Source organism: Botrytis cinerea, chromosome 8, assembly GCF_000143535.2.
Source record: "Botrytis cinerea B05.10 chromosome 8, complete sequence".
Classification (NCBI taxonomy): Eukaryota; Fungi; Ascomycota; class Leotiomycetes; order Helotiales; family Sclerotiniaceae; genus Botrytis; species Botrytis cinerea.
The window spans coordinates 463,617-477,613 of record NC_037317.1 but is presented as its reverse complement, the minus strand read 5'-3'; the positions used below and the strand labels follow the sequence as shown (position 1 = coordinate 477,613).

The 13,997-nt window shown below is 42.6% G+C and overlaps 3 protein-coding genes across 5 annotated transcripts; all 3 read left to right on the top strand.

Moving 5' to 3' along the window:
- The first annotated feature begins 76 nt into the window (after positions 1-76).
- Positions 77-2,196, top strand: BCIN_08g01180 (hypothetical protein). The gene is made up of 2 exons (XM_001548692.2): positions 77-797; positions 888-2,196. Exons 1-2 carry the CDS (start codon positions 135-137, stop codon positions 1,980-1,982), a joined length of 1,758 nt encoding a protein of 585 aa, XP_001548742.2. The 5' UTR covers positions 77-134; the 3' UTR covers positions 1,983-2,196.
- Positions 2,197-2,553: 357 nt separating this feature from the next.
- BCIN_08g01170 (hypothetical protein) lies at positions 2,554-4,488 on the top strand. Its single transcript, XM_024694377.1, has one exon. The coding sequence runs from the start codon at positions 2,913-2,915 to the stop codon at positions 3,603-3,605; it is 693 nt and encodes a 230-aa protein (XP_024550166.1). The 5' UTR covers positions 2,554-2,912; the 3' UTR covers positions 3,606-4,488.
- A 2,435-nt stretch (positions 4,489-6,923) lies between these two features.
- BCIN_08g01160 (hypothetical protein) lies at positions 6,924-13,192 on the top strand. 3 transcript variants are annotated; one of them, XM_024694375.1, is made up of 3 exons: positions 6,924-7,918; positions 8,085-8,641; positions 8,723-13,192. In XM_024694375.1, the coding sequence occupies exons 1-3, from the start codon at positions 7,880-7,882 to the stop codon at positions 12,708-12,710; spliced, it is 4,584 nt and encodes a 1,527-aa protein (XP_024550163.1). In that variant the 5' UTR covers positions 6,924-7,879; the 3' UTR covers positions 12,711-13,192. The 3 variants fall into 3 exon arrangements, with proteins under 3 accessions (XP_024550163.1, XP_024550165.1, XP_024550164.1); XM_024694376.1 differs by having other exon boundaries at positions 8,717-13,192; XM_024694374.1 differs by having other exon boundaries at positions 8,085-13,192.
- Positions 13,193-13,997: the final 805 nt, after the last annotated feature.

Here is a 13,997-nt window from a genome sequence, read left to right as displayed (position 1 = left end):
AAATGAGAATTCTACATTTCCGTTAAACCTTAAAAGAGTCTTTGAAAACTAACAGAGACTTCTCATGTAGGATTCGACGTGTAAAATGCGATGAAGCAAAGCCAGGTTGTCAAAGATGCAACAAATTTGGCCGTATGTGTGATGGATATGATGAGCGCAAAAGCCCTAGTTTTCAGCCACAAGCGAATCCAAGGAGAATTTATCCTCGAACGGAGACTAATAGGCAGTCATTACGAACGATTTTGGCACCCAAACCTTTACCACTTTCATTTAAAATTGCACCCATTGGAGAACAGGAAGCAATATATTTTCAAATATTTCAACACGAAACTATAAATAATCTTGCCGATGGCCGCAAATCGCCACTCTGGCATGGAATAGTGAGACAAGCGTGTCTGGAAGAACCATCCATCTTTCATTGCGCCATAGCCATTGCTGCTCTGAGTAGAGCATGTAAATCGAGGTCATCAAATCCCTCCTCGCAATTTGATTTTCATCATCGTCATGCCCTTCAACAATATGGAAAAGCGCTCAAAGAATTGCAGAAAGTAATCGCTCGAGGCGATTCTTGTATTCGCACTACCCTCATTTCCTCTTTACTCATCTTTTGTTTTCAAAACTTTCATGGGGATGTCCGACTTGCCATAAACAATGTCAGGACAACGATAGATCTCATGTACAATTGGATCTCTAGTCAGACGAATACTACTACCCATATTAATATTAGTCCTGCACCGCACATCCTCGAACATGAAGTGGTTGAAGCATTTGCTCGTCTTGATGCTCATCTCGTAAATGTATGTATAACTTGGAACATCCTAACACAAACTTAATCTTCTATACCAATCAAATAGAGGCACAATTCGACTAACATGCTTGCTTTCTAGTGGATCGGTGTCTCCCGATCTTCATGCGATGTCATTCCTCTCGTTTCCCCAGACTCTTTCGATGCTTTACCAATCCCAACCATCTTTACTTCCCTCAAGGAAGCGAAACTTTCTTTAGACAACATCATATCACGACTTTTCCTGGACAAAGTTTCCGGTCCAACTACGCCCTCACTGACAAGCATTTCCCAATACGCCATTTCAGAAGCCTCTGAGCCTCCGTTTGCGAAAGAACTTAGATCCTGGACATCCGCATTCCAACCAATTTTTGACATCGCTCAATCTCGAATCGACAGAGACCCAAAAGATCATAGCGAATTTATCCCTGCCGGAATCTTGCACTGTCAATGTTTAGCACTACGGATCGTCTTTTTGTCATCATATTATTCTCGTCTGAACATCGAATCGTATAATTCATCCTCTCGCTTCCCCTCTTCAAAAGGCATTCAATCATCTCCTCAATTCTCGAATAAAGATAGTGATAAGGAAATTCACAAACTTTTAATTCCAGTGTATTCCGAGATTACCACCGTTTTCAGAGCCATAGTCAATCATCCAGCATTTATTAAATCGTTTATTTTCGGATGTGGTTTAATACCTCAGCTATTCGTCGTGGTATGTAAGTGCCCAGATGAAATGATCAGACGAGAAGCAATACAGATATTGAAGGATGCTGGAGGAAGAAGAGAAGGGATTTGGGATGCGAAGACTGTGGGATTTGTTGGTGCGGACATATTAAGATGTGAAGCTTTTGATGAGCATGTCAGAAACCTTCAGAATCAGTATGATATTTCTTCTACTGGAAACCGTCCAAGTGAAGAGGATATCATAGGGAACGATGCATCGGCTTGGGATTATTGTAAATATATACGTCAAGGGATTCAGCTGCAGAAACCCATAAAGTGGGCTGAAGTCCACTTTGCATATCTGGGGATGAAGATGAAGCTTCCGGTAATGAGGCGGGAAGAAGTGACGAATAACAAGGAAGGAGTCGAGCATCACTGGGAGAGATATAAGGATGAGGTCGAGGAAATGCACCTGCTGGATTGGGTTGAACAATATCTTGACCCCCAAGGAGATGGTTTAGTTTCGTGATTTGTTGGTCTATAGTATCTCGGAGTATGGCGAGAAATTGAATTTTTGGAGTTATAGAAATACCAGTTGGCTTGTGGCTGATGATCCATGGTTTGGGGGGTTATTTTATGTATTATTCGGAGCATCTAAGAATAGGCAAACATGAGATGAGACTATAGATTCTCTTTTAGACAGATCTTGCTCCGCGAATAATGAAATATAACCGAACAAGTCATCTGATGCTAGGCGAGGGGTTGTCACTTGCATCATGATGACCCGCACTATTGTCTGATATCTTCAACCTAACAGCTGAGAGGATTCCAGCTGTATCTACGTCATAGATCGGATGACATTGATACGAGATCTGTTCCAGGTACATGTTATATGAGTTCTATCAAGCCAAATGTTCTATTGGTGATCACATTCTTGTTTCAGCGTGGGAACACAGGACGGTGCTAATGTGATGAGAATACAAGGAGAAGAAGGATTACAAATTGGTAATGTGTGTGTACATTCCTTGAACATGAAGGGTTTGTTCCTAGGTAAATGGCCAATGGCCAATGATTTAAGATACAACCACTGGTGGTACTCCGGATCTACACGACACTCAATGTGGCCGGCGATGTTGATAAGGAATGCCAAGTCTTTTCTCCAGGGTAATGTGCCGCTAACTTTTAGGGTTCACGCTAAGAAGCACCCGCCACTACCTTGACCATGACTACCTACTTTCAATAACATCCCGAATGACAACGAGACTGAATGTCTGAACCTAAATAATTACAATCACAACCTATATCCTTACAATAACAATCTACCATCACCACCAAGAATCGCAATTTGTATTCAACAGACTGCGATAACAATCAGCGTCAAAATCGTTCTTGAACTGCGGAATTACAACTTGTCTGTCCCACATTTCCCAGCTCCGCAATTCATACACCAAGAATCACAATGTCCACCACAATTACAAGCACAACTACCACCTCCTCATTCCTTGCTCTTCCTTCCGAACTACGCCTGAAAATCTGGTCCAACCTCCTCCCCGGTCCTCGTACTCTTCCAATCCGCTACTCTCGAATCTACAAATCTTATTACACTCCTGTTCCCACTTCCGTCCTCCTATCCATCTCTTCCGAAACGCGCACACTATTCCTCGAACACTATTCTCTCCTGCACCTAAACCCCTCGTACAACTCCACCATATACATAAACTTTGCCCTCGATACCCTTTGTTTTGACCACGAGGAATGTTCACCTGTCGGAGATTTGGCGATGGATTTCAAGAATTGTACGCAAAAGGATTTGATTGAGAGAGTGGATATCGATGTACACCTCTGGGAAATCATGCGATTGTTTCGATTTGACGCTTTGGCGGAGATTAAATATTTACATGGATTGAGAAATTTGACGTTTGTTTTGACGAAGTCGGACGTCGAATTGAACAATGGAGAAGAGGATGAGGCTAGTAATATGAGGGCAAGAACCAGGGATGTATGGGGAGCAAGGATGATAATTGAAGGTCAGACGATGGATCGAGAGATTTCGCAGTGTCAGTGGTATGTTTCGATGGTGAAGTGGGAGGTGGAACATGGAGATCATCAATGGACGGACTGTAAACCGAATGTGCAGATGTGCATTATATGAGACGACGGTTGATGAGAACGAATAAGGAGAATGGAGAGTTACATCTGATGGAGGGTTTGCGGGGTCAAGATTTATATCTGAAATTCACCAGGCGTGAGAAATCTCACTCAAGTCTTTACGAATATACGGACATGCGAAGATACACCAAACAGGTATTAAATTGGGAGAACAATATCACACTGGTCATGGACTCTCCATGAGATTTCCGGTATTACCATCTCCGCTGGAGCAATGAAATCTGCGCTCTCAGACCATACGAACACATGCACAGATATGATATATCAAGGTACGAAATGAACCTCCAGGCTGGCTTTTTGTCCAGTTTCCCAAATATTCAGCTCTCCCAAACAATACGTTCTATTACTTGAACAGACTCCTGACATTTGGTTTAGGAAGTTTTTCTCCTTTGGTGGATCTGTACATATTACCACCCGTCTACACCACCCATCCACATCAAAGACCACTTAGGATAAACATCACCCCGTCGAAAAATACTGCAGTATCTCCGTAACCTAGTAAGAGACGTCTCGATTCAAGAACAAGGAGTATCCGCGGAACTGGAAGAAATAGTTTAGCTAGTAAATAGCTTCCTCAAATTTACACACCTATAAACGCTACACTACATATTCCATCTCGGTGCCATAGAATGGGGTGTGTGGATGAAATACCTAGCTCCGATGAGATAGATGTGTATGTCAGATGGCATTTACGTTAATGAGATGAATGCTTGAGTTTAATAAGTATCTATCTTGGAAGTTATTGGTATCACTTTGGAATGAAATGGAATGGAGGGGGAATTTTCTTGCAGGTACTACTAGGTAGCTAGTTATTCGGATATATATATATATATGAATGAATGAATGAATAATAGGCAAAAATTTCACTCGGTGTGTGTTATGTCATTTTTGCGAGATGGGTAATGTTATGCTTATGTATATGTGTATATGTGATATATGATATGTGATATATAGATGGCTGAGGGTTTGATTGATTGGATGGGTAGATGGGTAGATAGGTAGATGGGTAGATAGGTAGATGGGTAGATAATTAGATAATTAGATAATTAGATAGTTAGATGATTAGATGATTAGAAGAGTAAATGATTAAATAATTAGATGAATATAGATATAAATATAGATATAGATATAGATATGAATAGATGGTTAGATGGTTAGATGGATATGGGTTCATTTGGAATTTGGAATTTGGAATTTGAAAGGTGTGTTTGGAAAATTTGACCGGGAAGATTTATATAGAAGATTTATCTGGAATCTGGATGTTTGGACGTATGCATGTATGAGGGGGGTTTGTGTGGTAGATGGTGGATGGTGGATGGGGATATGAGATATGGGATGGGGATGTTATGATATATTACTAGTTTAGCAAGTCTTGGAATCAAATCCCGCGTGTGTATATTCGGATACATAGATAGTAAGAGTAGAGTTAGAAAGGTGATAGATTAGGAGAGGGATGGAGAGAGGGATGGGATATTTTCCATGGTGGGATTGGCATAATATTGTGTATGGAGAACTGGAGTGGAGTGGAGTGGAGTAGAGGGGTGTGATGTTGTTTATATCTTGGGAGGGAGGGAGGGAGAGCGAGCGGAGGATATCTGGGATTGGGCGGGAGTGAAAGTAGAAAATAGAAATGAAAATAGAGAGGAAGAGGAATCTTTCAAGGGAAGTGATAGATAGTAGAGGATTATAAACATAACTCTAGTACTGTGTAAGTAAGTATAAACATCTATATCTCAAAATACAAGTGAAGTGAAATGACGCTCCGCTGGCCCTCCGGGAGCCACTGCCGTGGAGGCAGAATATTACAACTAAAGACTTTCGAGCGGAGCGAGCTAGGGGGGTTTGGGGGCTTGCCCCCTTGGAATAAGGAATGTGAGGGTAGGTAGGTACTTGGGTATGCTTTTGCATTGTGGTTTTTGGCGAGGGAGTGAGTTGATGAGAGAGGGAGAGAGAGAGAGAGATGGGAGAAACAAAACAAAACAAAACAAATTGGATTTGATAACTGTACGATGGTAGCTCTGAAAGCATGTCCTAGCATGGTATGGTATGGTATGGTATGGTATAGTATGTATGCGAGTTTTTGACAAGGTAGGGTGTTGGTGGACAGTATTTTATTTGTTGTGATGTTTGATATTTGATGTTTGATGTTTGATATGTGATGTGTGATGTGTGATATATAATATGTGGTGGTGGAAGAAAAGATACCTAGTTATCTAGAATGGAACTGAAGATTCAAATACGCGTACGAGACAGGTAAACCTAGAATTGATCTCCACCGGCAGGGAAATCATCGGAAATGAATTTGTCCAGATATAATAAATAAATACACTGTACAATACATTACAATACCTGCCACACTCTTGCCGTATTTCGTATTTCGGACTGAAAACTACAGAGATCCCAAGTACTTCTCAGCATCACACACGGGACACAATGTACATCGACGTCATCACGCATTACGTGCCTGGGTATTCGATATACCGGTACCGGGGCCCATAGCTCAAGTTCTGGGCAGTTGGTCTAGTTCCTTTGGAAGTGTGGCTTAGCGCTGCTTTCGGTGTTGGGCGTGAGAGCGATCTACGTGCCAGTGAAGGGGAGGGAAGGGATGGATGGATGGATGGATGGATGGATGGATGGGGATCTGGTGCGCGCTCTGTCATTTTTTTGTATGGTGGGTGCGATAGATAGATAGATAGATAGATAGGTGATGGATTGATTGTGTTATAGGTAGTAGAAGATGTTTTTATTTTTTATTTTATTTTATTTTATTTTTATTTTTTATCTCTTTCGCCATCTGGAACTCTATCGCAAACTTACAATTCCAGACTCAAAGTTGGCGTGGGGGCGTGTCGGTGGTGGTGGGTGGTGGTGGATGGGATTTGGGGGGAGAGGATTTCTATGTAATGCAATGGTGGTTTCTGATTTGCGATTGAAAACATCGGTCGGTGGTGGGTATGTGTGTATCTGGGAATGGAAAGGGGGGAAGGGGGGAAGGGGGAAAGGTGGAAATCGAGGGTTTGGAAGTTTGTATGGGTGGATGGATGGAAGGTTGTATGGATGGATGGGTAAGAAGGGTAAGAAGAAGGGTATATGCTGGCTGGATACTTCAACTACACTACTACTACCTACCTTGCACGTGCCTTGGGACTCTACTGCTGCTTATTATTATTAGTCTTCCAACTCTTGTATATGTGTGTGTGTGTGTGTGTGTGTGTGTGTGTGTGTGTGTGTGTGTGTGTGTGTGATTATTGTGTGCGTGTGCTTTGTTCGTCCAACTCAAATGCTCCAGTGCCTCCCCCTTGGTCATCATTCCCATTCCGGACAATAACAGGAATCAAGTGGCATATAAACTTTGAAGCTGGGAACTTTTGAGTCGTGCAGCTATTCTCGATCCTGTGTAAGTGCGCACTCCAGCACTTACTATGTGTTGGTGTGTTGATAGTCCTGTGCAAACTTGGAATGGACACAGAAATCTTTCTTCTCTCCATCTCCATCTCCATCTCCCCTCTGCCCTCTGCCCTGCTTTTTATGAATCTCACAAACATAATTCTCACCTCCATCATTTTATTCAAATGGCTCCATGTGATTTGCACCATTCTCATTTCGGCTCTGCGAAGAATACTTGCTGAGCACATAACTTTATCGAGACCTCACTTCACTTGTCTCTCTCCAAAGTTCCAGTTCCAGTTCCAACTCCAGTTCCAACTCCAGTTCCACACTTCCCTTCAAACTCACACAAAATCCCATCAAAAAGTCCTACCGCGATCTATCCTCCCACCTTTCGAGATCTGATCCTCGCCCACTTGCATTTTTGATGCAGCCATCCTCTTGATTGTCTCCACCTACTGTAATATCTGCTCCATTTGCGAGCATCAGAGTTACTCCATTCGAAAACTCTGGGATCGTGATCTACCTCCCACCACCAAAAAGAGAAACTCCATAACCCACTATTCTTTCTGCACACAAGCATCATCAGCCACATTCTCAATTCAACCAAACAGTGTCCAAGGGATTCCCAAACATCCCAGTTGGTCATTCCAAATTTCATTCGTCTACACCACCAGTCATCACCGAATCAGTGAATTGGCGTAGCGGGATCGTCATATTCTTGTATTGTTATCTTACGGAAAAGGGAAAATAGTCATCAGAATCGCTACATGTTCCATTTCCTACATTCTTCTTTTCCAATGCGATAATATCCTCATTAGCCCATAGTTGGCAGAGGGTAAAGAGGCGATCAAGCCTACGATAGTCACCATGTTTGGAAATAGAAGGAGAAGAGCGGTTTCGAATCCGGTATGTGAGATTTCATGGTGTGCTGCATGCCATTCCAACATTTCATCGATTTTTTTCACGTTGCGCGACAGCTCAATCGCAATTGGCTTTCGGGGAGCATCTTTGCATGGGAGAGAGTACCTGCAGCCACATTCGTAATAAAATGCTAACCAGTTGATTTCTCCAGCCAGTAAATTCAAATGTCAACGCATCTGCCGCGACCGCCGCGGCACAGGCATTTCTATCTTCCCAAGCATCAAATACTTCCTTGTCGTCGGCTGCAGCGGCTGCCGCATTACGATCGAGACCGACGACACCTACCTCGGTGGCGGATATTCAAACCAAAAGAACGATTCGGAGAAACGGTTCAACCTCTTCTGCTGGAAGCTCTTTAGGCGGTTCCGTACGTGGTCCGCCAGGTGCTGCCCTTGTGCGAAGAGGAAGTTCCGGTTCGATGACGGAACGAACTTTTCGGGAATCTTCACCATCCAGATCGTCACCAGTTCCCAGTGCATATGATGCGCCGCCTGTACCGGCCATTCCGCAGAACATCAACAAGGCTGGTGGGAAGTCACGAAGATCTGCAAGTATGGATGCACCTGGATTAAGAATCGCATCACCGCCTCCAAACAAAGCTGGTGGGAGAGGTTCGAGTCTTGGACCATCAGCAACACCATCGCGTGGGATGGGTCCAAGAAACCCAAGTTTATCCAGTGTGTCTGAGATGAATGGGGAGAGTAGAGGGTCCGTCAATTTTTCCTACCCTACGAGTACAAGGCCAATGTCTCCTGAACAAAGACGGCTAACATGTTCTCCAAGCTTAAGTACAAGCCCAAGGATTGTTTCACCACATGACCAAAATCTAGTATACGATCCAAATACCAGACGCTTCTTGCCGCTAGCGGACATTCTAGCTATCGAGCAGAGATTGAGTGGAATTGCTAATGCTCCAGTGAAAAAGAAGAAACGAACTCCGCCTGCACAAGGTACTCATCTAGCAGCTGGAACAATGGGTGGAAGATTAAAAGGGACCGCGGTGGATGCAATGGAAAGGGCGTCAAACACATCAACCGCACAACAATCAAAGTCACAACCTTCCCAGCAACCCGTATTACAGTCGACTCAGCAATCCATATCACAGCCTACACCAAAATCTAATGATGTATCAAAATTGCCCCCCGCGGAAACAGAAGCGCCTCGGGAACATCCTCAATCTATACCTGTCTCGGAATCAAATTCCCCGCAAAATTCTCTTGCAGTGACGGCTCCACCAAAGAAGAAAAAGAAGCGTGTTATCGTAGCCGATTCTGATAGTGACCAGGCATCAATTCTACCAAATTCATCTGCTGATGAAAGTGACGCACCATCATATGGTTACAAAACTCGAGCAGGCGCCCTGTTAGCGAAAAAGCCATCCGTTGTGCGTGAGGATAGAGAAAGAGAGGAGAAAGAAGACGATTCTCCTCTGCGCTCTGGAAATGTAGGATTCTTAGAGAATCGCAATGAACCTGCAAGAACTACATCACCATCTCCTTTGCCTCGGTCATCTGCTGGTAGGGGACATGGGCGAGCGCAATCGTCAGCAAATTATGCGGAAGAACGCCAGCATACCAGATCTGCAAGCCAACCTCCAATGTCATCTGTTGCCGCCCTTTCGATAAATGAAGAATCTCCTCGTGGCGGTCGTGTCCAATCTGTGAGTCCTGCGAGAACTCCACATTTTATGACAACCCCCGAAACCTTGACGGTGAGACACCATCCACCTCCACGATCTGTATCTCCACGAAAATCAGCCTTGAAACATTCTTCTATGTCTTCAATCGAACCTAGAGGACCATCGCCATCTGACGGAGGTTCCTTACGACTGAGTGAGATTTCTAATGATGAGGAACAGCCCAGGAAGAAAGCGAACAGGGTTAGCTTTGATGAAGGAAACAATGTTGTATTGGGTCAATCAACAACCTTGCCTTCCGATTCACCAATGGTTCCGAGTCCGCAAGTAAAGCGTAGCTGGTTTAATATTGGCCGTGGAAAAAAGAAGGACATGCATGCTACAGATGAAGATGACGACGAGTTCATGAAGCCAAGGCCAGCCCTTCCTTCTTTTGGAAGTGTGAGGGAAAGAAAGACTCATCGAGAGGCAGAGGAACGAGTTTTAGTCAGACCACCAGAGCAAGTCAATACTATTGCTCCTGTCACTTCTCCCACTTCACCATTGTTCACATCTCATGCGGGAGATGTAATGGAATTCCCCATGGGACAATCAAATGATCATGTAGCAGGGTCACTACTCGTTCATGATGCCGCTTCAAAGAATGCAGCGAATATTTCGAAATCTCGCGAGCCTCTACCTCTCGACGTAACTTCGGTGGAAGGAACTGGAGAGATTACAGATGCTAGCAGTACTTATAGCTTAGATAATAATGCTATCGGCATTGCTAGAAGTAATAGTGTAAGAGTGGGACCAGAAGATGGACATGTTGATACATATCGAGAATTGGCAAGTCCAACGAAAGATCAATTTGAGGATCACGAATTGAATGACAATATTCCCGAGATTGCTGTTCAGATGCCTACTCCAACTCCAGAAGGCACACAATCAAGAGAATGGTTGGACATGCCTGGTGGGTATAGGGGCTCAGGAAGCTCTACTTCGAGTCATGTGGATCAAACCATGGATGAGATTTCTCATGTTGCTCCTGAGAATGGTGTTATTGGCTCAGCTATATCGCCGACTTCTGAAACAGAAAATCCAATAGAAGATACCTCGACCTTATTGGAATTTGAGGATGGTACGAGAACCAATTCGGAAGCTCATCCCGCACCAATCTTTGAAGAGTCGGAGGAATCTGAAAATGACAGTATATATAGTGATGCTGCTGAAGAGTTTGAGACGCCAGACGATGGTGGGTTCATGTCGTTGGATGCTGTGGTAGAAAGTCCTGTTTCGGCATCTTCTGTTTTAGCATCTCAGCCGGATAGCCCAAGTACCAAGTTGGCGAAAGAAAGAGCATATATGTCAAGTCAATTGCAAAGGAAATCGAGTGAACCAGACCCTGAGGAAGGATGGGAGAAGGCTCAGCAATATTGGAAGAATTTGTCAGTGGACAGAAAGAAACAATTAGAGCTAGATGCACACATGGTAGCAGATGAAGAAGAGCAAGAAGTTACACTAGCTCCAAAGCCAAAGAAGACGAAAAAGAAATCGGTAACGATACAATCACCTACTTCTCCTATCATGATAACAATGCAAGAATCGCCATTTCCACAAGTTCAAAAGCAATCAAATACAGAGAGAAGCTACATGATTCAACCAGGATCAAAGGCAGGCTCCAACGTTCACGGCCAAACGACTATGCGATCATCTATGAGAGCGGAGCCTCCTCATGTGGAATCAGATGTTCATATCAGACAATCTATGAGAGGATCTGGTTCAACAAAAGGAGCAACTCAAAATGGAACAACTCAACCCAATGGAATACATCAAAAGAAACAAAGACCTGTTTCTCTTCCTCCTACGAAGACTCAAGCAAATACTCAAGCTGTCAATCAGCACCTTCGACTTATTCAGGGTGCTGCTGCCACTGCTGCTTCACCAAATTCGCAAAGAAATAGTGCATCGGTAGCACCAACTCCTCTACGACGTAAATCATCTGGAGATAGTGATACTAGTTTCAAACGTGCTAGACCTGCCACAGATGGAATAAGTATGAGGCGTTCTATGCGTCGTGAAAGTGATGTGTCATCAAATGGTCGTCAACAGTCTCCTCTTAACTCAAGTCGATTTAGTCTTCGATCATCATCTCCTGGTGGACCTCCTGCAGTTACCATGCGAGGAACAATGCGAAGTTCTTTAAGAGGATCTAATGATTCTACTGCTCGGGCAAAATCTCCAATTAAAATGCCTGGATTTGGTAGAAGTTCATCGGCTAGACCAGCTCCAAAACAAAAGTCAAATCAACGATCAAGTCGATTTGCGGACTCTAGTGATGAAGATGAACCTCGTCATGGGTTTAGAAGTCGTTTTGTGGATTCGAGTGATGATGATGAACCTACACCTATTCCTATAGTCGCACGACCAATATCATCACGTGGTACACCAGTTCGAAGTATACCAAAACCTATAGGTTATCAAGATGGAGATTCTTCTGATCTTCCAGACAGTGATGATGAGAGTCGACCTGCTACAGCTAAAAGTTTGAATAAATCTAAACCAAATGGTAATAGACCATCATCTCGAAATACGACAGCATCGTCTGGAAATTTACAAAGATCGGGTTCTGGTCGTGGATTAATCAAGGTTGCCAATGGACAAGGCACGCCGGTCCCTCCTGCTAGACCACAGAATGCTCGACGTGGTAGTATTCTATCTATTTTTAGGAAGAAACAAGATCCGAATAGTAAAGTAAGGAAATATAATGGAGAGAGTCCAGCGAGGAGAGATACACATTTGGAGAGAAGTAAGGAGGATCTTGAAGCTATTAAGAAACCGGAAACTTTTGGTAAACCTGATGCTCCAAGAGTTTTGAAAAAGAATCCTCGACAAAATAGTGGATCTTGGCCTTTGGCTGATGATACGGGAATCAAATTACCTTTTGAAGAGGGAAGACCTTTTTCTGCGGATACGGGAGCAGGAATTGTAGGAGGTGAAAATAAAGAAGTGGTTGCGGAATTAAATGGGAGACCAGAGGTTGGGAATCGAAGATTTACGGCTACGGGATTGAGTGAAGTGGATGTAATGGGGCAAGGGGGAAGTCCGAGAAGAAAGAAGAAGTTTCAGGTATTGAGAAAGATGTTTAGGTTGGATGATTAGAAGGTGGTGGTAGTCATGATGATGGTGGCGAATTAATGGACATGTGGGAGACATATATGTATTATTCTTTCTTTTTTGCTTTTCTTTTGTTACTTCAATGGTGGATTGACGGATTGGAGGGGGAAATAGATACCAATGGAATTGAATGGGGTGGATGGATGGGAGGATGGATTGGGGGAAGGATATGGATTGGGAAACATGTAAATACAAAAAAGCATGTTGGTTTGGTTTCTGGGGAAGGGATTGTAGAATATATGTAAAATTTTAATCATCAATGTTTTTTCCCACTTTATTTATGAAGATTTGAGTTTTGGTAGTAGTGTGTTTTGAGGGGGGAGAGGGTGAAATGGGAAGAAATTAGATTGAGGAAGGTGGTTTGAGGGTGTGTAATGGATGATGAATGGTAGCTGATTAATAATATATATAGTAGATAAATGGATATGTAATGAATGAATAAATAAATAGTATGAGCTATATATGTATAGAGGAGAAGTGGAGAAATAGTGAAATAGAAAAGCTAGGGGAGAGAGGGTAGAGAGAGGGGGTAGAGAAGGGGAGGAAATGACTAGATTATTCTTAAATCTATCTCTATCTAGAATATCTAGCTAGCTAGCTAGCATAGCTAGAATAAAATTTATTTGAATATATGTTTTATCGATCGATTCTTTTGCTTTACTTATACTCTCTTTTCTTTTTTCTTATCTCTTTTCTTTCTCTCTCTCTTTCTTTCTTTCTTTCTTTCTTTTTGTTCTATCTACTTAGTTGGTTGGTTGGTTGGTTAGTTCGATGTATTATATTATATTATATTATAAGAAAAAAGATAATCGAATAGAGTAAGTTATGTACATATATATGTATATGATTTATTGTTTTGAGGAGGAGGAGGAGGAGTGAGGAGGAAGTGAGGAGAGAGGAATAGAATTTTATTTTATTTTATTTTATTTTTTTTTTTTTAAATTCGCTTCTTCTCTCTTTTTTTTTCTTGTCTTTATATAAAGATTCGAGTTTAAATTTACATTTGATCTCGCGTTCGGATTTGGATTTGGATTTGGATTCATACTTACTTATTTATTTACTTATTTAATCAATCTCATTCATGTCTTATCAAAAAAAAGTTGTTGTGAAATCGAATAGAATAGATGGAATAGAATAGAATAAAATAAAATAAAATGATTAAAAAATCCCCCTCCTCTCCTCTCCTCTCCTCTCCTCTCCTCTTCTCCTCCCCCAGAGAAGTTAAATAAAGTAAGTAAGTAAGTAAACGCATCCCCTCACTCCCTCCCTCCT

Coding starts and splice junctions, on each gene's coding strand:
- BCIN_08g01160 (XM_024694374.1), top strand. CDS start 7,880: ATGTTTGGAAATAGAAGGAGAAGAGCGGTTTCGAATCCG. Junction 7,919..8,084: donor GAAGAGCGGTTTCGAATCCG/GTATGTGAGATT, acceptor TGATTTCTCCAG/CCAGTAAATTCAAATGTCAA.
- BCIN_08g01180 (XM_001548692.2), top strand. CDS start 135: ATGTGTGATGGATATGATGAGCGCAAAAGCCCTAGTTTTCAGCCACAA. Junction 798..887: donor TTGATGCTCATCTCGTAAAT/GTATGTATAACT, acceptor CTTGCTTTCTAG/TGGATCGGTGTCTCCCGATC.
- BCIN_08g01170 (XM_024694377.1), top strand. CDS start 2,913: ATGTCCACCACAATTACAAGCACAACTACCACCTCCTCATTCCTTGCT.